This window comes from Phymastichus coffea, unplaced genomic scaffold, assembly GCF_024137745.1.
Source record: "Phymastichus coffea isolate CEN01 unplaced genomic scaffold, Cenicafe_Pcof_1.1 PCOF00240, whole genome shotgun sequence".
Lineage (NCBI taxonomy): Eukaryota > Metazoa > Arthropoda > Insecta > Hymenoptera > Eulophidae > Phymastichus > Phymastichus coffea.
The window spans coordinates 15,509-41,066 of record NW_026707051.1 but is presented as its reverse complement, the minus strand read 5'-3'; the positions used below and the strand labels follow the sequence as shown (position 1 = coordinate 41,066).

General features: G+C 41.3%; 3 protein-coding genes across 7 annotated transcripts in view; 1 reads left to right on the top strand and 2 right to left on the bottom strand.

Moving 5' to 3' along the window:
• Nucleotides 1-22,947, top strand: part of LOC131674415 (melatonin receptor type 1A-like) — a 58,219-nt gene extending 35,272 nt beyond the window's left edge. For all 5 annotated transcript variants that reach the window (XM_058953079.1, XM_058953082.1, XM_058953083.1 and 2 more), the window contains 4 exons: nt 7,556-7,841; nt 10,804-11,023; nt 15,324-15,699; nt 15,966-22,947. In XM_058953079.1, coding sequence (XP_058809062.1) covers nt 7,565-7,841; nt 10,804-11,023; nt 15,324-15,699; nt 15,966-16,286 — 1,194 coding nt within the window. In that variant the 5' untranslated portion in view covers nt 7,556-7,564 and the 3' untranslated portion in view covers nt 16,287-22,947. The remainder of the gene's footprint in view (nt 1-7,555; nt 7,842-10,803; nt 11,024-15,323; nt 15,700-15,965) is intronic.
• Nucleotides 22,948-23,473: 526 nt separating this feature from the next.
• Nucleotides 23,474-24,960, bottom strand: LOC131674416 (CAP-Gly domain-containing linker protein 1-like). Its single transcript, XM_058953085.1, has 2 exons — nt 23,762-24,960; nt 23,474-23,687 (listed from the first exon to the last, which is right to left on the bottom strand). The coding sequence occupies exon 1, from the start codon at nt 24,822-24,824 to the stop codon at nt 23,841-23,843; it is 984 nt and encodes a 327-aa protein (XP_058809068.1). The 5' UTR covers nt 24,825-24,960; the 3' UTR covers nt 23,474-23,687; nt 23,762-23,840.
• LOC131674422 (tubulin-specific chaperone A) lies at nt 24,949-25,284 on the bottom strand. The gene has a single exon (XM_058953097.1). It carries the CDS (start codon nt 25,282-25,284, stop codon nt 24,949-24,951), a length of 336 nt encoding a protein of 111 aa, XP_058809080.1.
• Nucleotides 25,285-25,558: the final 274 nt, after the last annotated feature.

Here is a 25,558-nt window from a genome sequence, read left to right as displayed (position 1 = left end):
TCGTTCGTTCTCGTTTGCTCTTATTTTTCTCATACGTAATCGTACACGCGAAAATGCCCGTTGTCATTTTAATTAGCAAACTCTCATGAATAAAAACAAAAAAATTCATTTTGTTCGTTAGCTTGTTAATTATAACGCGAATAATGACTGCAAAGATTAACCTGATATCCCTCGTATCAACAGAGCCGCTGTAATATTAATTGAAAATTAATAACGAAGGTACACTTCATTCCAATAATCACTATACGAATCCGCTGAAACTGTAATTTCATTCAAATCTCAACCCGAAGAAAATAATATATTTATGTGTCGTGTATCAGGGTAGATCGCAAAATCAGATTATTCTGCAGGTAAAAGCAATTGAAGAAATTGGCTATCGCATTAAATCCGAAAAACCATTCAAATGCATAAACCCAAATGGCAAGGTTCTCCCTGCGGTGTAACTTACGAGTAATTAAGGATCATTTCATTTCACCCAAGTCATATAGGCCGGCATTAAGGTCACGTCAACGACATTCTCTCGAAGAACGATCACGCGCAGTTTAATAAAAAAAAATACCTTGAGGGTTGAACTTTATGCCCCATATCGTCGCCTGACGTGACTCAGCGATATATAGACGCCCAGTAGGGAATTCGCACTCGCTATATAAAATGCGAACGTTCCTTTCCTATTTATTTTTTGTCTGGGGTCGAGCGAATACTTCCTCTCTTCTTCTTTTTAGCGATGTCGGATATTGACAAGGAGCTTTTATTGCGTTAGAGCTTCTGAGCTGAAAGCCAGGATAAATAAGTTGTATTAGTAAAAATACCCAGGGATAAGGTTTTTTTCTATTCTTCATTTGTATTTCTGTGCATTTTAATTACTATTACAATCGCATTGTCAATTTTACCGAGATGATAATTTCGAATTAAGAATAAATCAACGATAAGCACAGGGACTACGTCAATATCGGAAGAATAAAAGGGAGCAATTGTTTGTTACAATAGCACAGTTTCGCTGCCAGAATAAAAATAAAATTTGCCCTGCAACACTAAAAATATTAAAGTAAAGACTGAAAGCGAAAACAAAAAAACTGAGCGCAAAGCCATCATATCCTTCGCGTTCGCTCTACTTTCTATCGTGTGTGCAAACAACATATAAGCTCCACCTTCGGAGCAAAAAAGAAAAAAAAACGGGAAAAAAAAGAAAAAAGCAGTAGAGACAACGTCGACCCTGAGCGCGCGCAGAAAATAAGGATATTAAAGTGGCTGTTTTGCTCGTAAAGAGAGGGTAAATCAGCAACGGCATCGGAAAAAAAAAGAGAAAAAACCCACGATGCCGCGCGTATATCGGAAAGGATTTATAATGAAGCGTTTTTCAATACGAGAAATCGCGCTTTTTAATGTTTCATATTACGCGCAAATAAAAATGAATCCATTTACGCACGAGGGTTTATTGAAAGGAGAAGAAGGAACAGGACCGAGAGCAGCCGGTTCAATGTCGTGAGTTAATTGAAAAGCTTTCACCGAGAAAGTAATGTTTGTTGGCAAACAATTAAACAGCGCACCGTAACAGGCAGCGAATTTCAACAGGGGGGAAAAAAACATAAGCACTTGAAAATGAATCCGTCGATGAGAAAATCGATATCGAGACTTTGTAATTCGTGGCGCTGTGCGTCGGAAGTGCAGGCAATTATGCGCTGCGTCCTCTAATAATTAATTGCGCGCGCCATTGAATCCTTATGGCCCTTTAATTGGAACAATTGCAGGAGGGAGCTGCCACGCCACGTCTGCTCCTTTTTTCGTTCATTTGGCTTTGATGCAAACCAAGCGCCTATAAGACCGAAAGCTGTTATTTGCGAGGACGGCTATTACAATCGCCATTAGCTCGAAATTCAATCTATTTTAACGAGGCTGAAAATTAACGAGGTTAATTAGATTTCACGTTGTACGTGCTCCAATTAAGACTCGCGCGCGCGTGCGTGCGAAAACGTGTCGGAATCCAATATTTATCGAGAAGCCGACGGCGCGTATATTTTTGCCGCGCGGCAGTGTCGCTAAAACCGTTGACGCGCGCATTGTCCGGCGCGAGAGGTGCATTTTTCCGTCGTATCACAAGAGAATGAAACGCCGAAAGGAAGATATAAAGAGGCCCTCGGCGAGAGCAGCGGTAAAAAGGGTTGCGCCGCAACTTTTTTTCGCCGTGACGTAAGGAGCCAGCGCGAGAATTTGGAGAACTCGAACGCCCCTCGGTGTATAGCGTGCCTTCGCTCGTCTCATTGCTATTCTGTACCAGCCGTCAGCGAGCGCCCCCAATCAATTCCCGCCGTCTTTCGCATCGATCGGACGAGTTTATACGGGTCATTAGACCGAAACTTTTACCCGGGAATCGAGACAGTTCAAGTACAAATCCCGTCCAATGAGGCGACAATACGAGCGAACGCGCAAGCGTATACCTGCAATAAGTTTCGTCGTCGATAACAAGCCAATTACGTAGCGGAGTGTCGGCGGTGGCTGGGACTGCTGGGCGTCGCGCCTTTATTTCCCTGCTATTGATACATACATATCGATTGGCTTGCCGCGCGGCTGCAGTGCGCGACCGCGAAATCCGACGCCCCGCGCGCAAACGCCTATTGCAAGACTGCGACTTGATGCCTTGGCACGCGAGCAGGTGGCGCCGCGCGAATCACGTAATTGACGGAATTTACGCGATTCACGCGCCAATTTCGCGTCCGAGAGTATCGTTAGTTTAGACCCACTGAACGTCACCGTAGATCAGAATTAGTGTCTCCGCGCGGAGCAGTGTATTCGAATACCGCACAACGGTGGGCATTTGCGGTGGATTTAGTGAAATTAATATCGCGCGAGTGTGCTCTCACAGAAGCAGAATTGAATATGCAGTTAATCTGCGCGCAAGTTAAGTGTGGCGTTAAGCAATGTTAGCTTTGAAATAGAGGGTCCGTGGAGGCAGATTACAACGGCTCTACTCGTGTGATTCGCCCGCGAGACGAGAATCGCGGCGCACCATCGCCAAGTCCGCGGACGAGGAACGCGACGAGTCAAATCCCGATGATTCCCCACGGCGACGTAGCCAAGTAGTACGAGTCCGGCTGCGACGCGCCCTCGGCTCGACCGCTCGGACGAATTCGCAACGAACGCGCTGCATTCCCCTCCCGCGAGTGCGCGCGACGCAGCCGGGCGACGACGACTAGCTGCGGCCGAGGCGGTCGACCACCTCTGACGCCTGGCAAAAATCGGCCGACCTCTACCGCGCGAGCGCGGCACCGGATTCGCCGCCCGAAGTGGGAGTGGCGCGGGGCTCGAATGTTCAGTGACCGGCGCGAGCAACGCGCTTATTATCGAAAGCTCCGCGACGCGGAAGTGACGCGGGGACTTTTATCTCGCCCTGGCGTCCGTTGTTTCGAGCCGCACCATTAATAATTCACGAGCGACTCGTTCATGATTCACGCGCGCGGGCTGGACATGACGACTTCGCAGTTCAACGTGCGACGGATAAAAAGGAAGAGGAAAAATAATACATGCATCGTCGCGCGACGTTTCGGCGAAGGACCCGATGATCGCGCGCTCGCGAGGGTCGCGCATATAATTAGCGCGGCGCACTCGAGCGTGAGCGCTGATTAGCGGATCGGGACTGGCGAGCTTCCCCGTGCCGTGAATTTTTAACGACCGCTCGGCTAGCTCGCGGAGGGCGCAAAGCCGCGCCGGTGGCGACGGCCCGCGAACGACGACTCGAGGGCGCGAGCTCGACGAGCGGGGCTCCGATTGATTTCCGCGAGCGCGCCCATCCAGCTTAATAGAGCGTGACGAGCCCGATGCACCGACAAAAGCGCCGGTCCCGAGCTCATTTTCTATCCTGTTACCCCGTTCGCGGCCGCGCGCGAGCTGTCGGCAACATTCGATCCTTCTCTTTTTAAAGAGGACGGCGTTGCGCTCTAGGGGATGAATTTTTTACGCGTTCATGCTTCGTTCGCGGGGAATGCGAATCGCGATACTTTTTTTCTTCTCCTATTGTTGGAGTCTGTTATTTTTGCGATGGAAATCGATGATGGACTTTCTTTCTCGCGCATCGCGTGCGTTTCTTTTCTTCCTCGTGTACGAAGCAAACGCGAAAAAAAGTTTCCATCAATTTTCTGCTTATTGGAACTTTGGTCATTCATAACAAAAATCCGCGAATATATGCGTGACAATCACGCGTCAGAATGAAAAATCGGTAGTTCGAATGGATTTAATACACGTAAAGTTATTCGGCAAACCAGTTATTAATATCAAGTGCTCGCGCGCGAGTCCAATAAGACACGAAGACCGATCGAAAGTGTATTTATGATTATGCGAAAAGGAAAAAGTGCGAGTAGGTGCACAATGGGGCGTCGCGTGATACTGTTAAAATGAAAATTTTCGGGTCAGATTAACCCGCAGAAAGTATCGGTGCCGGCAGAAAACTTCTACTCGGCTGACCTTAATGGGAATAGTTGAAGCAAGTACGGGAGAAATTGACTAAAGTCTTTGGCACGTCTTTATACAGGGAAGATCCGAGAGAAACTTCCGTGTGATGCTGCTCTTTCCCTCTCTACTTTATATTTATTACTAATTCAATGCGGTGACGTTATTTAGCCCTCCCCCTCGCCCCTCAAGAGTTAAGTTAAACGCAAACTTGCCTAGATACGCCTCAACTATGTTTGCCTCAAAACTATTTTCTCATTCCCGTTTGTGAGTCACATTTGACGTGCTAATTTGCTGATTCCCTTTGCTTCGCGATTGGTTATTCTAGAAAGCACAGGCCACTTTCACAGAGAAAAGAGCCAGACGAACTTTCAGCAAAATTCAACAAGCCGCATATAGAAAACAGAAGAATGTCCCACTCGACAGTCCAGTCGTCTCGACGTGGAAAAGACAATGGTCGGAATTAACGCTCCCCGTTCGCGCAAGAAGTGCAACGACATAGCTCCGTGTGTGTAACTTCGCCGAGTGTGCAAAAACGACGGATGCGAGTCTCATCGTGCGCGGCTAAACAATTCCATATGATTACGCGAGAGAGCAGACGAACTCTGGCCTCTCTTTGGCTGGCATTCAAGTTTTCCCCCTTTCACCCCGCACTAAGATAAGAGTATCGGAAATACAAGGGTACAAAGGCTTTACTTTCTTATCTGCTGCGAATTCATAAATTCCCCCTTCCCGTTCTAGCCCCCCCCCTCTCCCTCTCTCTGTCTCGTGTATATTCCGCGAAAGTTTCTCCGAGCAGCCGATTATTCAGCCAGTTGAATCTGCCAACCGGTAATACGGATTTGCATCATCATCACGCCCGTAGAATCAGTTCGCCCGCGAGCAAAGGGCTAAACTCATCAAACTACCCGACGAGTTTGCTTGGCAACCAGGAGCTTCGATGCAGGCATAGCTCGTAACGCTACTCCTGCGTGGATATTCGGCTCGGCGCAACTTCGCGCTCAACAATGTATTGACGCGCGGCTGCTCTGCCTTCGACTGTCTGTGCCTTGCGGCTGAGCGGCACAGACAGGCTCGATCGGCTTGGCGCGGACTTGGAATCTTCTGATAGGTCGACCCGTCCGAGTAAGGCGAGACGCGCTGACGCAACTCGCCGCGGTCCTTCTTGCCGAGGCTCTGGACGGCGCACGATTCTCGAAGGCCAATCCAGTATGAAAAAGCGTATTTCCTCGAAAGGTTTCGGAGGGCGCGCGCGCGCGCCTATGCAGCCACGTTTCGGCTGCGTCAGCGTGACGGAGCGATAGCAACGACAACTGCATGCAACAAGTGCCAGTACAATCCATGCATCCTCTTAGCCGATCTCTCTCCCTCGAATTAAAATTCAAGAGCATGCGTCGCTCTCGATATTCCTTTTTTTTGCTCTGCCTTTTTTCCTTTTTGCGAATGTCGCGCATCGCAAAATTCGAGAGACCGGGAGGATCATGAAGCTCTCGTGAGCTGCATCTGATTAGCTATCTGGTTGGCTATTGATTGTCACATCTGACTTGCATCGTTGATAATGAACAAAGGCGAGGATACTTTTATCGGTCGATAGGATACTTTTATCGTTTTGCATAACCGAGCACGTGTCGACAGAGAACGCGACAAACATGTCCAGGCTGCGACCGGATTTAGTATATGCGCGCGCGTGTTTTTCTCTCGTCGTTAGTGCTTTTGCCGTAACCTATATTTCATTTATGGCGATGTACTCGTTACAGCCGGAGTATAAGGTCGTAAATTCGCCTGAATATTCTTTATGTACATAAAGTGCGCGCACGTTCGGCGAGTATTTCATTTTATCATGCCGTGGTCTCTCGCTTTCCGAAATGAAAAATGATGTGGTTGTTTTTCACTGGTCCTGATTTAATTAGTCTGGTACGTCGGTAAATTTACCAGGTGTCTGTTTGATCTAAGTTTTAGGGGCAACAGACCACAGATCAGCATCCCCTGCCAGCCAACTTAGCCCAAAGCTTTTGGGATTAGTTCGCATCGAAGGCATGTAGGTTCAGTGCAAATAAATTACTACTGTGAATGGAGCCTGCTTTTATTGTATCGCTAAATGGCGCGATCAGATTGTTAATTATAAAGTTGTTACTCGCTAGAACGAAGCTGTCATTCGAATGGAATTCTTATCAATTTTCCAATATAGCTGTAACCATTAAATTCAATAGCACCGATAAGAACAAAAAGTTTCTCTTCAATATCCATCACAAGTTAATAAAAAAGAGAGGGGAAAAACCACAGACACGAGAAAAAATTTATCGAACGTTGCTTTTTACTCTCTTTTCCAAAAACCACAGACGCGACCGTTCGATACCGGGCGGTTTTGCAATGGAATTAATTTCTATCTTTGAACGTTAGTATTGAAATGAAAATATAAAAGTTCGCGGAGAGCCGTTGATCACTGGCGCGGAGGATTAATATTCGAAAGCCTCGTGGAACTGACGAGCCAGTGCACTCGGCGCTGCTTTGCTTTCCACTCCGTGGATTTTACTTCACGCGGCTGCTCGTTCAGAAGAAGCTCCTCGTCGAGCCGTGAAAAATCAGCGGATTCGCGAAATGATAACGATGAGCCGCCAGGGCGTTGCGAAAGCAGCTTCTACCGGACAATTATTTTCTGATTCGGTAGCGCATTAGTATTATGCAAGTAATTTTCGTCACGGACGGTGATCCTTACTACGGCCCTTTGATCATTTCACAGTAGGATGAGCTCGTTGTTCCGATCTGAAAAATGCACTGAATAATCATTTCTATAAAATGTGGTTAATTTGCGCGAGCGATCGACACTGCGAACCTGGCATTTTTAATTGTCGGCGTTTTTCTTTAAGAAAAGTCGAATGAAATATTGTCTATATCGACTAAAGTACTTGTCAAATTTCTCGTAATTCGAGATAATTCTTCAAACAAGAATTCTTTCAGGTTGTTTAATTTTAGTAACGAATAACGAATCGGATAATAATTATTTGTGCATGACGGGTATTAAAGAACGATCAAAGAATTTTACGAGCCATTGAGCGCAAGCCAAGGTGTATCGCAGTGGCTCTCAAAATGGCTCTAGAAACTTGTGTCGTTTCAGCATGCAAAGATGAACGCCAACGCGACAGCAGCGATGGCAACAGCGTCGACCTCGACGGTAGGCCTCGGCATCACAACACTCGCCGGGGTGTTCAACAGCGTCGACTCGCTGGAAGACGGGGTGACAATGGCCGACGGCAGTCTCAACATATCGCCGGTCACGTTGTCTTCCGACTGGTCGAGAGTCGTTAGGCTACTCCTGCTAGCTTCGCTCGCTGTCATTGGCAGCGTCGGCAACGTCTTTATGATATCGGCCATCATGGTCGAGGACCATCTCAAAAAGAAAGGTGAGTCGATTACTTCTCCTCTCTCGCCGCGCTTCTCTCTCTCTCTCTCTCTCTCTCTATCTATCTTTCTCTGCGCACGAAATATATTTTCAGTGCGGGGAGGAAGCCACGGCTGGGCGCACGACGTTTTCGTCATATTTTAGAGTCCTTATGAATTTTCATGAACGCGCGCGAGCGCGAGCCATTGTACTGCGACGCTCTGTACGAACGACGGTTTTGCGAAGCCCCTACATTCAACCGAATTGACACAGGCTGTTGAACGCGCGCTGCGAAACAAATACCAGATTTTCCATTTGTAAGGCTTCGACAACTCTAACGCAGCTCGATTCCCTCTTCCGCTTCTCATTCTTTCTATCTCGCGGGGCACTTTTGAATTACAACAGGAGCCAAATGTCGGTTTATTCCGCTCACGTACATACGGGCGGCGTGGAAAAAAAAATTCGTTTTCCTAAGTTATCCCCGCCCAGCACTCCAGGGAAGAAATTTAACTAAAAGGTTTACAGAGAACCGAACGGGTGAGAGCAAGCTCTGCATAGTGGAATTCATTTTCATATTCATGAAAGTAAAATTAATCGTAATTATAAGGGGGGGGGGGGAGTTGGCCAAGAAAAGATTCGCCTGCGTCGGACACTTTAACTCGAACATCCAATGTTAACATTTACTAGAAATGTAATTTACACACGCGACATTGTTGGTAACGAAATTACAACAGTTAGTAGGCAATGTGGACTGTATGGTATGAAAACCACGCAACAACGTGGGAGTAGCATGTGATTTGTACCGTGAACATTCACTCGCCGTTGCGGTATTGTATTTTCCCAGGGCCCTTTGAAGCAGGATGTTCCAAAACTATACGCCGTGTGATTCTCAAGGTTGAACGTACTCTTTCCGAGACTGGCACTTCTATTTCGGAAATCGAGGTCAAGTTTCGAAAACGCTTGATAACATTCTAGTCGAGTCTTATCACCGTTGTGGTAAAAAATTCAATTTAATCTTTTAAATTGAATTTTCACCAGAGAAGTGTCGATAAAGTGAATCATTATTAATAAGTCTCAATTGTTCGCTTGATCAATCGGACGGAAGTTCCGCGAGAGCTGCGAAAGAGGAGAGCTAACGGAATGAAATCCACACTTGTTCACTTTTTCCATTGCGTCGCGGGTCCATTTTTACTTTTCACTTTTGAAAGTCGATACGTCAAACCGGACGATGCGCTCATTAGCCGGGCCGTTCTGCTTCCCGCGACAATTCGAAAAAATAGTCGAATAGAAGCCAATTATAAACTTCGCTCGTAGCGATATATTCTGTGGGACGACCGAGCCGCTCTCGCAGGAACTCGAGTTTAGCGTAAGAGCTGCTCGCGCGCTGTCCCGATGCCCGAAAGTAGGAAGACAAGCTGACGCGCGTAACGGCTTACGGGGGTCGAGCCAAATGACCCCTTGCCTTCGGCCTGCGCGCGAGCTCGCGTTCAACGTTCGTCTCTCGACGGTCTCTGATCAGGATGCACGAATTTCCTTTACACCCCGAGCCGATTACTTTCTATTCTGAGAACGTTGGACATTAGTGTCTCGCGAATCACTGGCTCGGCTGTCTCGTCCCCTCTCGCCGAGTGCCTCTTGCGCAGCGATGGTCACCTCGTTCTTGAGAGTTAAGGCTTTGTTTTCGAGAGAGCCTTCAATGCTTCTGTAAAGTATTGGCTTTCACATGTTATTTGCTTTAACTTGGCTGAATATTATAATCTTAGTAAATCGTTCAGCCAGTATCTGTCATTCCAAATCTTCCGATTCCGATTGTCGCGATCAAATATATTACATATAATTGTATATTTACGCTCAATATCAATGCTACATCTAATATATTTAACGATAATACTGCGTCTAAGGAACACGAGAAAAATTGACTTCCTGAAGGCACAATCGATGGTTATGGAGGTAGGAAGTGATCTCATAACGCACTGCAAGACAGCGAGTCACGTAATATCGTTCGGAAGTGAAGGTCGCTTGGCGCACTCGTAAACTCACAGCTCCATCCGGCCTCTTCATTATAGTTCGGCAGCATTTGCATATTTTTTTTATGATGGAATCGTATCAGTTGTCATCGAGGAGGAGGGCTGGGAATTGGAGCGCGACATTGGGGCGGCTTCTTCCAGAACAAAATTAACCGAGTTTACGAGCAAGATGCTCGACCAAGTTTTAATATTGTTTTTTTAAGGCTACGTCGTATTCTCGGGTGTATGAGTCCATTCGGAGACGAGGGAAGATATCTAATGCATAGTCTGGCTTTTAATATAGAGGAAGTTCGATTTTTTTTCGTTAACTTCCCGACAGTAAAATTCAGAAATGTTCTTGACGAATCCTGTGACTTCCTGACATAAGTGCAATTTCTAAGATTTCGACCTCAGAATTGTTATGAGACCCTTTTGAATTAACTTATTGATCTTACAATTTTTTATGAACTTTGGTTGAAAACACGTAAAGGGATTTTGGACTTGAGATCGTATTTTGGAAGAGCTTGATAGTGAAATTATATGGCCACGGCTTACTGGAAAAACTTGTCATTTGAAAAATGAATTACGAAACGTATGATTTCACTCTTATAACTAGGTCCCTTAGAAAGCCGTCGCTTACATTTATTCAGCTTCTTGCACTGTAGGTGCAGACAAAAAGCTGCTAGGAGTGTTTGATCATTTGACACACAAAGACGCACGGTCCTTGGCAATAGTCAGCACGGATAATATACACGAGACTTCGTTCTGCATTAAAAAAGAGTACGCAGCAAGTGAAAACTCGAGTTGCGCTACGTATAAGGGTATATTTTGCTTTCGAGATTTTTCGCGCGGGTTTTAGAAAGTTTGACCGCGTAGGGGCAAGGAGATTCTCATTTGGCACTCGCGAACGAAAGCAATAATAACTAAGATTAGAAAAATAATAATATATAAAAGGATGAAATTGAAATGAACTTTCAGGTAACGCGTTCCTGGTCAACGTAGCACTTGCGGATCTGCTGATCTCGGGCATGGTGATCCCAGCATCGGCAGTACTGATACTAGCTGGCCACGAGGATTCTCCGCGCGGCATTTGCAACTTCGAGTGGACCCTCGAGGCTCTCTGCTTCCTCGTCACCGTCTTCACTTTCACCCTCGTCGCCAGCGAGAACTTTTTGAGACTGTGCTGGCCCGTCGATAGGTAATTCCGGCCTTCCGTCCAGAACATCTCAATTTTCTGAATTTCTCGCCTGAGATTCGACTCGACGCTCCTGACTCCAAACAGTGGATAAATGAAATCCTGAGCTAATTCCGCTCCGAGGGCAAACTTGGCAATCGCGCCTCCCCAAGGCGCGCTCGCGCTGTGCACGCGTGCGGTATCGCGCTGCATTTTATACTCTGGACCCTCGCAAGCGGCGCAACAGAGGACAGATAGCGCAACAGCCCTTGTCAAATAACCCGAGGGAAGTCTGAGGATACTATCGAGATTTGCGAGTCTACGTAAGCTAATTAGCGGACAGGTCTTATCTCCGGAACAATTATCGTACCCCGTCCGAGGGCCCCGGAATTTATTCGCACATTCCAACGACATTCGTTTGGCTGGCGTAACGAACTATACGTCAAGGTTTATCATTCGTCGACGCTTTCATTCCGATGTTCATTTCATTTCGATCTTTTCATATATTTCCATAAAGAGCCTCCATACGATCAAAAGCTTATCGCAAGGGAGCAAATATTCCGGGATATTGTATCGAGTGTGATCTATATGCAGCATTGTCCAAACATAGCGTGTACAATGCCGATGTAATGTTAACCTCCCCTCTCTCCGATAAAAGCACTTGTTGAAAGTTATTTATCGCGGAGAAAACAAAACTTCGGGAGGGCGGGAGGCGATGATGGCTTGGCAATCTGACAATGTTCTCTCTCGCCTGACTTTCTATTAAAGAAAGGCACTTACAAGTTAAATAGATTGCGCGCGGCAGCGGTTCAGTGAGTCTATACCTTCGCCGACGTTTATTATGTCTATTACACTTGGCTCGAATCCAATTTCACCCACAATACGCTTCTTTGATACGCGAAATCCCAAAAGCGTTGCGAGAGACGCTCTCGGATTATCCTAGAATTGAAATGGGCACGAAATGATATATATTCTTTTCTTTTTCCTTAAAAAAGGGGGCAGATAGTCATTGCATTTTCGGATTTTCTTATTTCGAAAATACCGTATGCAAGTACAATTACGGTGACTTGCGCGAATTTTTGCAAGGCAATCCGAATCGACCTGACGGTCACGTTCAAAGAGGCGAAGAATGAGAATTCCGCCTAGAGTGAGAGTATCCAAGTAAATTTAATCCGTCTATTCATGAACCTAAGTAATAAGAAGTCAACGGCGTTATTTTGCCTCTCGCTTTGTACTTCCGAAAAGTGGCGAAAAGTACGCTCGGCCGACTCCGTCTGGCTGCGCAATCAAATTTTCATCAAAAGCCAGCGCTCAGTCACAGGCAGTCTGACACAATCGAGCCGTGTAAGCACGGCTTTCGCACAATTTCGGGAATATTTTTTGCCGACAGGCGGCGAGTGCGTCATGAGTTTGTGACGGGAAAGCCTTTGTGCCGCGCATCGTCGCCACTTCCTCGCTCCGCGTACGCCAACACGGCGCATATTCGGTCGTTCCGCCGCCTGATCGACGCTTTAATTGCAGGGAAAGGGGGGGGGGGGGCTTTAACTACGTTTTTGAATGGTTCGTTGGCGAAATTCGAGCGGTTAATGAAATATTTTTTCTTTTCTTTGATCGGCGAGTCTGTCAATTTCAGAAGAGTATTTCGCGCCTGTCACGCCGAACGTAATATTCGTGCATTATGTTGAATCGACCCGAAGAAAGGAAGTCTATATTGCACGTGGAAAACAATTGTATTTTATTATTTGATGTCGCGCGGAAGGCCGTGAATAGATATGAATGCTAAATCGGGCATCCTAATACTCGCACGAGGGAAAAAGAATCGAAATTAGGTTTTCATCATCGCATCGAAACTTGTAAAAGTCTTTCTATCTTTGCTAGATGCTATTTCAATTTTCATTGCGTGCGCGAAATTCAATTTACAAATACTTCTGTGTAATGAACGTCCGGGCGAGAATTAGCTCACCGGGTAAACGATCACAAAATTCGATTGGATTCTGTGCAATGTCTTAAGCAGCTACCAAACGCTTTGTATAATTTTTCATGGAAAATTTTATGTTCAGGTGCTAATACATAAATTAAGGAAATACTGTACTCTGAAAGCATGGGTTATTTTTCAAATATCCAGCAATCCACTTTAACCATGTAAGACCTGTAATGATAAGGATGGATTGTTTCTTCAATAACTAATAATTTCAAGTACTCCTAGACTTATCTGGGTTAAAAAAAATTCCTTTCTAATAAATAGTTAATGTTGATGGTTATCCTAGAAAATAATCCAGTCCCATGAACACAGCCCTTATTATAAGAGGGTATTGTTAAAAAAAATGGAGACCTATATTACCGACTGATTTTTCAGGTGCGTGTATCGCTATAGTGAGAAATGATATTTGTTCTGAATAGAGTGGTTATAATAATATTTTTATTGGATAGAAAAATACATGTGATTGTTACTAACGATTCAACACATTAATTTCAAAACGTTATTAAAAACGCTACGCAGATTCAATTTCGACTGATCTGGGAGTGTGCAACTTTTGGTTTTTTTATAATTTTTCCGAACCGACTTTTGTGGATTTCCCGCTGAGTTCCATTAGCCAACGCGCGCGGCCAAAGAGTAAATAACACAACTTAGATCAGACGTGCAAGAATGCAGGAAACGACTATCCATCAGTCTGCCACGGCCATCTGTCAGATGCATAATTCAGCATTTCGCGAGCGCAATTTCCGCACCTCCGCGTAGGTAGGCAAACGATCGTTTAAGCAGGTCTGCTCGTCCAGGCTTGCAATAATAACGGCATAGCCCGCGACGGTGTACCACGGAATTATTTAGCGCGGATTTGCCTTACATGTTTCGCTCGGCGTGATCAAAGGGCCTTTGTGCACACCTACAGCACATCGAGCATCAAGTCCAATGAAATATTCGGCGCGCAACTTGCATGCTCGAGTCTTATTCAAATCTGTAAGCTCATCGTGATTTTGACTTTTAAATTTTGCATCGTCGTTCGTCGGAGCTTAAATTCGGCACGAGCTTTCATTTGCTGCCGAATCGAATTAATATGCGTCGCTGCAGACTGCGAAGTAAAGAAAAATCCATAAGCCTCTGTCGTAGCTCCTAGGTGGAATAATTTGCCTTGCACGTTCGAATCGCATATTCGATTCATGGAATTTTTTTTTTCCAAAGCGAAATTCCCGCCGATAGTTTGTGCGTTCCACCAGAGAAAAATTCTTTTTTTCTTTCAACTACATACACCGGGAAATATGACACTGAGTAGAGCGGATAGAGGCAGGGCAAACGACATGAATTGTCTGCGCGATGAGCGTGCGTAAAAGGCTCGCGAACAGCCGCACCTACCCATACTTTTTGATAACTGTCGTGGCGTATTCGCGAGCGAAGTTCGCCGTAAAATGCAAGTCGATTTCGTATCAAACGTTAATCTTGGCTGAGAAATGGAAGGGGGAGGGGATCAGGTGAAACTCGCGATACGCGTGACAGGGTATAAATTAAAGTCAAGTAATACACACTTGCGATCGAACTTTCGGTCAAACACAGCTACGGCACGTTACCTACGCTATGTTATCCCAGAGTTCGCTCGAAGTTGGCAGGATTAGATTGTGTACTGGCACTTGTCAGTCTGCTCTACCTTGGTTTCGATTAAAACTTGGTTGCTACACGTATGCGTGCAAATTAGCAAGTGCTGATGACATTTCCACAGTCTCGCTCTCGACTCGCGTAATCAATTCTCTTAGGCAAGTTAATTAGCGCGAGACTGAGCGCCGTAAAGCAGCTTAATTCGGAAAATCACTTGATATAGTTGCTTGCCCTTGAATTATGCAGTTTGTTCTATAATTGCAGGAATGCACAATTATAGAACACATGTGCGCGGCCATTGAAATTGGCATCAACGAGCGGCTTCGAATTCGCTTTTCGGAATTCCGATAATTGAATGCAATCCCCATCTCCGCGCGCGGTTAATAAAATTACAATGCTCGCGATAAAGTAACAACTCATGTCGACAAATGAAATTCCAAAATTATGTATCGGTTTGTTAATCAAATTCTTACTTGCTGCCCGGGAAACGTTCGGCATAAAGCGAGTTCCCCATCGACCCGTGCCATCCCCCTTCTCCGGTTGTGTAATTAAAACGTTGCCAGCGCGAATCAACGAATTAACTTGGAGCGATCGATAGTTCCCTTTCACTTGGCCCTGCGACGAACTAATGAACAATCGAGCGTTACGTGGAGTGATCCCGGGACGAGGCGCCTTAATAAGCTAGGAGGAAAAGCCGTTTGCGAGTAATAACGAAAGGGAACTTGATCGTTGCAGATACAATGCGTTGACGACAAGCCAAGTGACGGCGGCATTCATCGTAGTCTGGTTGATCGCATTGACATTGGTGGGAGTGCAATCGTACTTGCAATTGGGCCCGAATCTGTGCGACATCGATCGCAAGAAGCCGTTCATGATGAGGATCAACACGAGCGGAATAGTGACGGTGTCGGTGATCATAGTGGCGCCCATGCTCTTCGCCGTCCTCGTATACGCGCGACTCATCCTCAGCGTCAGAAGCGCGATGCGCGGCTCTTACAAGCCATCGGTGGCATTCAACTGGGACTACGAGCTCACCAAGGCCAACATGTACAGCTTCTTCTTCTTCATCCTGTTCTGGTTGCCCCTTGGCATCACCTTCTGCGTGAGCGTGGTGAGTATACGATTTCTTTGTTTCAATTGCATCCACCTGAAAACTGTGAACTGACACCTCGGTTAATTTGAGCGAAATTCATGCTGCTACTCGACGGCGTTGAGGCGTGCCTTTGCGAGTTTCTAATTCTCATTAGCGCCAGTTATAAGCTGCCTCTCTAAAACTGTTTGCGTCCGCTCGGCCGCTGTGCCGTGCAATGAATCAACTGCGTTACAAAGTGGAGGCCAACTTGGAGCGGGAAATCACACGGGAAACCTGTTTCGCAGGTGAAGCCAGTGAGCCCGAAGATCGTGTTCTACCTAGCCTGGTTCGCGCTGTCGAAGTCGTGCTTTAACAACCTGCTGTACTGCGTGGCGGATCGCCACTTCCGCAGTGCTTACATCAAGCTGTTCCACTACTGCTGCTGCAAGACAACGGTGAGCTTCTCGCGTCGTCAGCGCGGCGGCGGCGGCGATCCCACGGGTGGACGTTCGGGCTCCGGTGACGTCAAGCTGCGTGTCCACATCATACACTCTTATGCGAGTCCGAGCGGCAACAGACCCACCACGACCAGGACGAGCAATGGACGCGAGTTTTCCGAGTTGTAGGGCTATCGGTATACCGAGCTCAGCCAGCACTTCGACGAGCTGGACTAAGGATCCGTTTGCTTCAAGGCTCGACTCGCTTGCTGCGGACTTTTTCCATCATTCTTCGCTGTCTCGCGAACAAAGACCCAGCTGTAATATGACGCGACGCTTTTGCCGGGGAGTGAAAAACGAGGACATAAGTCTCCATCCCAAGTAAACTTTTCGCAGCTTTATCGCTGCCCCGAATTGTCCCCGGTTCGCTTTCATTTACACTTGATGTAAACAAAATGTTAGGTAGTTTTCGTGCGTGCGGGCTCGAGAGAGAGAGAGGGAGAGAGAGAGAGAGAGAGAGAGAGAGAGAGAGAGAGAGCGGGAAGGAGAAATAGATCGATGGAAAATGGGCCTAACATCAACCATCAAAAGTCCCTCGTCGTCGACTCGTCCGAAAAGTTTGCTGCGAGTTCTATTTCACCACTAATGTAATTGCCCTGCAATTACTTAATGAGAGAGGAAACTCGAGAGAGAGAGAGAGAAAGAGAGAGAGAGAGAGAGGCCGACTTTCATTACTAACTCTGCGAAATTATATTCGATTCGGCTTTTTCCTCTCATCGACGTATTAATTTTCCATTAACGAATACTTCGGGCCATCGCGACGGCGCAATCTCACGTGCATTTTGACGCGTGAATGAGCGATCACGGCGTTTTTAATTTAAATCGCTCTCTCCGAACGGCACGTTCCCGTCGCCGATAATTTCGTTCGACCGAAGAACTTTTCATCACGAGTGCGAACGGCATACTCCAGCAATTATTTGCACAAAGTCAATTATTAATTTTTAAACGGTCTTCACGTTGCGCCCCGCCGAATCGCCCTTAGGCTTTACGATAATTACAGCGGCGTTGCGCTCCAGACGGAATAGTATATATCAGCTCGTCGAGACACAAAGCCACCTTGAGATTCTTAGCCTCGCTCGCTCCGTACTTATTTATAATTGTACCTGCAAGCCGCTTTTTACGCTAGCGCGAGGCAAGCTAGTGCAGCCGAGTGCCCACTGCCGTCTGCGAGGTAATAGCTTGAAAAGTTCGCTCGGGGTACAGAGGAAAAAGCGCGTTGTTCTGCTGCGAAAGAATGCCGTGGCGATGATGGGCTTGCGGCCTAATTCTCGCGCGATTTTGAAAGATGTCGTTTTTCAACGATTCGCTGCGATTGATTTGTCGCTCTCGAGCATAATCGATACTAAAAAATCCTTAAGAACGATAAATGGCACTTGTGCGTTAATTGTACCGCATCGCAAACAGTACATTATCTAACTAGTCTGGGAAAGCATAGATACTCCACTCGTGTTTGGTTTACGCTCGAGTGAAGCGAAGGTGGAAAGCTACACGAGGCGAAAATCTCTTTGCCGAACATGTTAGGTACAATTTTTTTTCGAAATAACGTGGGGGAAGCGCGAATTCGAGCGCACGTTTTTCGCCGAGTGTGCGGCAAAGTCGTGCTTTCCGCACGGCGTGTTGAGAATTAAATTTTTAAAGAAGAAAAGTGGATGTTGAGTCGTCGCATCGGTTAAATCAAAGAAACGACGTGCGTGCGGAGCAAGCGAACCAAGGGTACTTTTGATCTCGAGAGGGCGAAAAATCTGGCGTTAACTCCCCAACGCTAGTTTTTTCTCGCATACAAGAGAGAAGAGCAAAAATCACCAATACTCTTCCGTCGCAAAGTCAACAAATAATTGGAGTGTGATAATGGGATGAACATGTTTTCTCTCTTTGTTTTTAATCTTCGTTGTGTACACCTCTTCTCTTTCTCTTTCTCTCTCTCCTCTCTTTCTAAGGTTATCGTGGAGAAAAGATTACCTTGCAAGCGAATTTGTGTGATTTACACCCATTGCGAGCAAAGGAAGACATCTACGGTTAACTATAAAACTCAATGGTTCCTTGATGAAACATTTACAGTTGAAATGCTTCTAACATTTTTCCGAGTATGAAATTGTTGCTGGTTAACAAAAGAATATATTCGGAGATTTTTTAATTTTTATTGCGTATCTATTTTGTTAATTGCTTTTTTTTGCGATCGATATTACTTAAGCATTAATCGTAAAGTTAACTATGAGATTTTATATTAATTTATGGAATGAAAACGCAACAAAATTAATATCGTACTTCTCGTGGCGAAATTTTCCATTAAATTTAGCCTGATTGCGTAATAATCCGATCAGTTTTAACGCTTAATTAGGCAAAATTTCGATTGAGCGTGAAATTCTGTCACCTCCATGGAAATTTGCATGGGAAATTGAACGGTTTCTTGTCAATTTACGACAATCGACGACAACAGAAAAATACGTAAACTCGCGGGCGTGTCACGCGGTTAGACCACCACATAATCACGGTAATTCCTTCTCCTAATTTTCGAACAAAAACATGTGGAAACGCGAAGGGGAGGATCAGTGTTGTCTCTTCCGTGCGCTTTTCCCAGTGTTTATTGCTCAATGCGGTTTTGCGCTCTCTTAGTCACGATTTATTTTTATGGGAACTGACTACTGTAAATATATGTATATACAGACGCAGGAATAAATCTGACAACTGCGTTTCGATGTTGTGGATCTTCTTGGTGTTTCTTACGAAAATTAATCATTTGTTTGTTCGATTTTATATTTACTAAAATATTTATCAGCTTTGCTTCACATTACTTTTTCTGTTAGTAATTTAGAAAATTGCGCATCATTTGTTATGCAACTGTTCATTTAAACCAATAATCAAGCAATTTTATAATTTTTTCTTTTGTAACGACTACAACACTAACACAAACTGATAAAAATGAGGATATTTGTTAGTCATCGTTGTGCTGTATAACTATAATTACTCGTTAAAAAAGAATCTGTTTTGTTACATGTATTTACAATGCATTTACATAATAATGACTGATTTAGAAAGAGAAGAAACGATCATAAACGAAAACTAATTTTCGCCGATCACATATCTCATGAAATCAAGATCAAATTATCGAAAAAAAAGAATACAAATTAGGCATTTAATAATTTTGAAAATCGTCCGATTTTTAATAACATCACATGGACATAAATTCTTCGTTTGAAAAAAAAGATGTGACGAAAAGTTCTTATTATATATGTACTGTAAATAATTCTTCCGAAGCATATATTATTGTAGGAATATACAAACATACATGTCTTTATTATGCAAAAAAAGTAAGATAACGTTGCGAGAAAAAAAGTTACACCTCACACGTTGTAACTAACAAAACAACAAAAAAAAGATGAAAAATAAAACAAGATTAAAAACGTTATTGTACTAAACGCCTTCTGTCGAACTGTGATCACTCCGCAAGTAGATTGTGATTTTTAGTAAGAAGGGCAAAACCACAAGGACTTTTTTCCGGAAAGATAAGAAAATGCGTCAAAAAGGTTTTAAAGGGGGTGAAAAATGTTTTTGTCACATACATTTTTTTTCCTGCGTCGTGTCTTGCGTTTTTTTCTTTCTTTTCTAGCCGATAACAAATAAAAAACAAGAAACCTCTGCCAATGTTAGCTTGACGAAAACACGAAGTTAAAAAATTCATGACTTGCATAATTTTACGATCTAGTAATTTGTTGCTGTTTATGTGTCTTGTAAAGTGTGCGTGCGAGCTTTATGGATGAGATAAAAGAGCTATACTTTTCTGTTTCTTTGTACTCGTCGTATGCTTTCGAGGTTTAATGTTTAATGATAAAATTGCGTGCTTGTTAGTGTTTAACGCCAAATATAGCTTGACTTGGTCTCTTGAGTTTTATATGTTCACTGTATTAGTTTAATCGATCGTGAGTCTCGCGATACGAATAACTATCAAAAATTATCTTACACCCCACAGTGAACATAGAAATTCATACAGTCATAATTTAAATATTGTATTGTCAAAAAAAAAAAAAAACAAAAAACAAAAACAAAAGAAAAAAACCTTGTAAGATTTGACAAACCAAACCATTTAAAAGCTTTGGTAAACTGTAAGTATAACTGAGTGAGAGACTGATTTGTAAACAACGCTGGAGTTAATATACATAAAAAGTACTTAAATGTTTATAAAAAACATGCATCAATGGGACCAGTATGCTAAATAAATCTTTTAATTGTAAGAACTTTGAAACTTTCGTTGTAGATTCCGACTATAATTGTCATTCCAACAACAACAATTGAACTAACACTGTATAAGAAAAAATTATTGTGCTTTAGCGCGTGCACATCCTTTCAGCGTTGTCGCACAAAATAGTTCTGTACGGTAATTGTTCGTTAATGGTTATTCTTACTACTTTATATCGAGCCATGGCAAAAGGCGATTAATCAATGTAATAACATATTGATAGACTTCGAGCGATGTTTGTATTACGTTTTAAGGGGACAGTAATGAAACATATACATCTATTTTTCTGTCGAGTGCAACAAAATTTCTATAGTTTTGTTAAATGTGATCATAGAGCTTTAAAAATATTAAAAAATATTTCAACTATGAAATTGCCGATTATTTTTAATGCAATTTAATTACGAACACCTCCGATATCTATCAAAAATGAAACTTCATATCAAAATGATAATGTATTTTTATTCGTTTTTACAGATCTCATAGTTTTTGTATTCCAGTTTAAGCAAAATAAGCCAATAAAAAATCTTGTAACTTTTATAATAATAAAGTGCAACTAATTTAGTTCACTGTTGTGAAAAAGTAAAAGAGACTGTCCCCTTATTTTACCTAAAAGTAAAAAGCATTATACGCTGTATTAATAATGCGCTGTAAAATTTTTTATACTCTCAAGGTAAACTATACTTTGCGTGATGTTATGCAATATATCTTTTTTCTATAAGCGAAAGGAACAAAAATCAAAAATCATTGTCTTTCCTTTTATGAATTCTGTGATTTTTAGTAACTATTTTCAAATCGATGACGGATCGGCGTCCAACTGCAAAACAAATCTTTTTCTCGTCCTCGTTAGCTAGTGTATATCCGTCATTGATGTAAGCTGTAAGATGTAGAACGTATTTGTTAGTTCAATAGTCTAGCCGTTAGCTAAAGCTTGCTTGTTCAATCAGCGTTCATATCAAACTCCACAATACGAGAATTCCTAGTCATGGAAATGAGCGCTGATCGAAGCATACAGATAATAGACCTAGATACAGCTAGAACTATAACATTATTTGTCATCGTGATTAGTGTGCTAGTCTAAAATATTCAATAAGTGTAACAGTACAACATTTTTCGAAACCAAAAAGATGATGAAGATTTATCGAAATTGCCACCAGATTTTGAGACGACTTTTAATTACAACAGACTTTTTGTCCAGAAAAAAGTCACGCGAAGTTTGTTGGACACTGAAACTTTTACAGAAAAATTGTCGAATCTTTTCTAAATCACGGGTAAAACCAGGCCAACTCCCGAAACTTTAAGGACCAGAGATTAACAATAAAGCCATTGACTTTTAAAGCCACTATTCATTATCCAGAAAAAAATCACAGAAAGTGACTTGAAAATATAAAATACATGGTCGAAAAGTGCAATCTTTTTAAAATAAATTTAAAAATCATTTGATATGATGACTAAGTGGAAAAATAATAAATATAACTATGTTGACAGAAAAGCTTTTAACTGTTAAAGTATAAAATATAATTATCTAAAAAGTCTAGGAAATGACTATAGATCAAATATCGCATTGATAAAATAATGAAAATTAATGTTGTGAAGTCAAGTAAATGTCCATAAAAAGTTCTATATTGTAAGAGATTAAAAATAAAATCGCGTATATTAACATACAAAAAGTGACAACGTTAACACGTTAATTCTTGAACCATTAACACTAAAAATATTAATAAACTAACGATGTGAATATTTCGACAATGTTTTTTCGTCTTTTAATATTTCAAGTTTCTTTAATTTCGAGCTGTTGAGTAAATACCACAAATAAAATAAAACAAATAAAGCGTCTCTTTGCTACAATATGCGACATCAACTTATTACGTTAAAATATACACCGTGAATGCATTTTTAATGTAAAATGTGAAGTCTGTAAAACGATCACCGTATAAAAAGTGTAGTAGTAAGAATAAAATCAGATGCTCAAAAAGGACCATTTGGACATCGCAATACAAAGATTTCAGGCGTATAAAGTACTAGTTGATGTGTATCAGTCTAATTCTAAAAAAGATAAAAGAATAACTAGTTGATAGAGTAACGTTAACGTGGCATACCTATATTGTTTCGAGAAACTATATTAAACGTAAGGGATAAAAACAAACTCACATATTGATATAAGTGGTATATCTCCGACACTGCATAAATAAATTATATAGTGCATTATACGTAAATGTGTTTATTTTGTATTAAATGTATTTCTTGTCGATGTATTTTTCGCAAGAATGAAGACAAGATGAGAAGCAAACAGAAAAAAAAAAGAAAATCAAGAATTAACGATTCGAAAGTGAAAAAAAGGGGTAAAAGGGACATGACGAGAAATAAAAATTTAGAAGCAACACCTACAGATGAAGTTCCCTTGGAATTAAAACTATTGAAAAAACAAAAATAATAACGCCCCTGTTATCGCGTATCGTATGAGCTGTATCATTCTACAAACTTATTATCTCTATCGTGAGCGAATACGCGTGTCAACATAGATTTTATAATGTTGTAATAAGAATATTTCTCTTTGTACAAAATATATATGCTATTGTTCTTTTAATATGTTTTTTCATGTTTGTAGTTTTGACCTTCAAAATATACCCTGTATATGCTTTTAGAATGTAGTCAACGCAGATTCAAATTGATATACCTAGTAGTAACATTCATCCAAAATTTATTAACTTAAGGCCAGAACTCGTTTATACAATAAAAAGAACTATATTAGTTATGTAGATTAAGCATGAATGTAGCCTCAATCTAATTATTTAGTTTAATTTAGTAATTGAATTTATCTTTACTTTTCTTAAAAAGTTATCAATAGTTTTATCAATGTCGTTTCAATATCAAAATACTAGTTTCGAAATTTGGATTTGTCGAATTTTGCATTTTTAAATACAATGATGGTTCATTTACAAATTTTAATATTAGTGTTTTTAATCATTATCTAAAACTTATGACAGAATATAAAATATTTCAATGATTAGTAATTCATTAGTAAGGTTCATTCTAATTATTAGTCATAATTTTATCAAGTAAATTAGTTTTTATTAGAGAAATAATTAATTCTTAATATGTAATAAAGTAAGCTATATTATGTTTCAACATTCAGCATTCAATTTTAGAAACATTATTAAATTAAGGTACATTAAGTGATTCTCAAATACTAAATTCTTATATATCTTCTATATAAAAAACTATATATTATACATAGTTCCTTATGCAGTACATATTTGCAGCCTGTTTTATCATAGTAAGAGTTTTGTGGAAATCATCTGGAAAAAAATAGAAAAAAATCAAGTAAAGCTTTTAACTAATGATATCAGATAAAATTGAATTTCTGCATTACCTTAGGTAATTGTGCCAGTGTAAGTTTATTACAAACAAATGAAAGAAGATGAATCCTTAACTTTTAGGTCCTTAAAATTTCAATTGGATGTCTTTTTGACATATTCTTCCCATGTAGGGTGAGATGGTTCTTGTGGCATTACCCAGCCAAGAGGTAAGTTTGATCCTTCATTCGTATCAATACAATCATCCCACATACATCTTAGCAAAGCATAATATTTTTTTAAATTTTCTTCTAAGCTGTCATAAGAAGTCCTGCAGATGTCATCACCAAATAATATTTTTTCCCAATAATGTAGTTTTGCTGTATTTGATGAATTATTTGAAGTATCATCTTTCATAATTTCTTTTAAATTACGTTCTTCTAAATTATACTCATTTATCAAGTGTATCCATTGTTCCTTTATCCCATTAATTATTTTTTCAACTACAGCATTGGTTTCATCAGAATATACTTTTCCTTCCACTCTTGCATTTGCAAGTTTAACTTTTCTTAATTGAGTCACATCTTGAAGTAAATTTATAAATTTCTGTGCTTCGGTTTTTCTTGAAATTACTTCTGAAAGCCTTATATGGTTACTTCTACATAAATTTTCAATATCATCCTTCAAAATAGGCTTCTTTTTACCAACTTTACTTTTAATAAAACTTTTTACTTGTTTACATTCAAGTTTCTTTGACTTTCGATTTCTCTTCTTTCTTTTCACATGATCAGGAATTAAGGCAAGCTTTTTTTGAACAGGTAAATATTGTTTATAATTTTTCATTTCTTCTAATAAGAATTCCATTTGAAGTTTCAAATCGTTCAAATATTGTTTTTGTTGATAAAATTGATCATATTTCAAGTTGTCCTGTGATAATACACTTTTCAAACTTTCAAAGTTTTTCTTCAAATTAAAAATCATAGATATATTATATTTAAGTTCCTCAGTACGCTTAACCATTCTATGGGATAAATTGTTAGTTAGTGCTTCTTGACTTTTTGTAAAAGTTTCAAAAAACAATTCATCATTTATCTGTGGAATAGCAGTTAAGCTCGAATTGTTTGTATTAAACTGAGTCATCTTAGATCACTAATGTTACACAAGGACTTTTAGACAAATTTTTATAGTTAGAATTCGCTTCAATAAAATAGTTCAAAAAAGTTTATGTTTAAAAAATGATTTGATGAAAATGTCGTAAACGGCATCATTTATTTAAAACTTGATTTTCAGCTGCCTCTAATACCTTTTTTGCTTCAGCATACTCTTCACTTTCTATCAAGTCTTGTTCAGAATCAATAATATTTTTCAGTTCTTCAAAAGCTTTCACCAAACGACGTTGACAATCAGGTATCATCATCAATGACTCTTGTAATACTTCTTCTTGTTTTTTTATTACATGTTTATCTTTATCCTGTTCTTTAAGCTTGTCGACCCTTTCCTGCTGCAATGTAACTTCCTTTTCGTATGTTACTTTTTCTTTCGTCAGCCTCTTTACAACTCCAGTTTTAATTTTTAACGTTCGTAAACGAGCATCTGACATGTTTTATGCTACAAACAAATAGAAATGAATAATACATAATTTCAATTTATAATGTAGTACATACATACAACGTACAGTATTATCACTTTTGTAATTAGACTTCAATAGACATTTATAGATATAATATTTTATGGAAACTATTATTAATATAATCTAATGGCACATTAAATGCAGTACTAAATAGGTTATATTCAGGCGTGTTTAGACCATGGAGACTATAAAGGAGGAAAGAAGAATTGAATAATTTGAATAGTAGTAGCAGCTGTATCCCGGC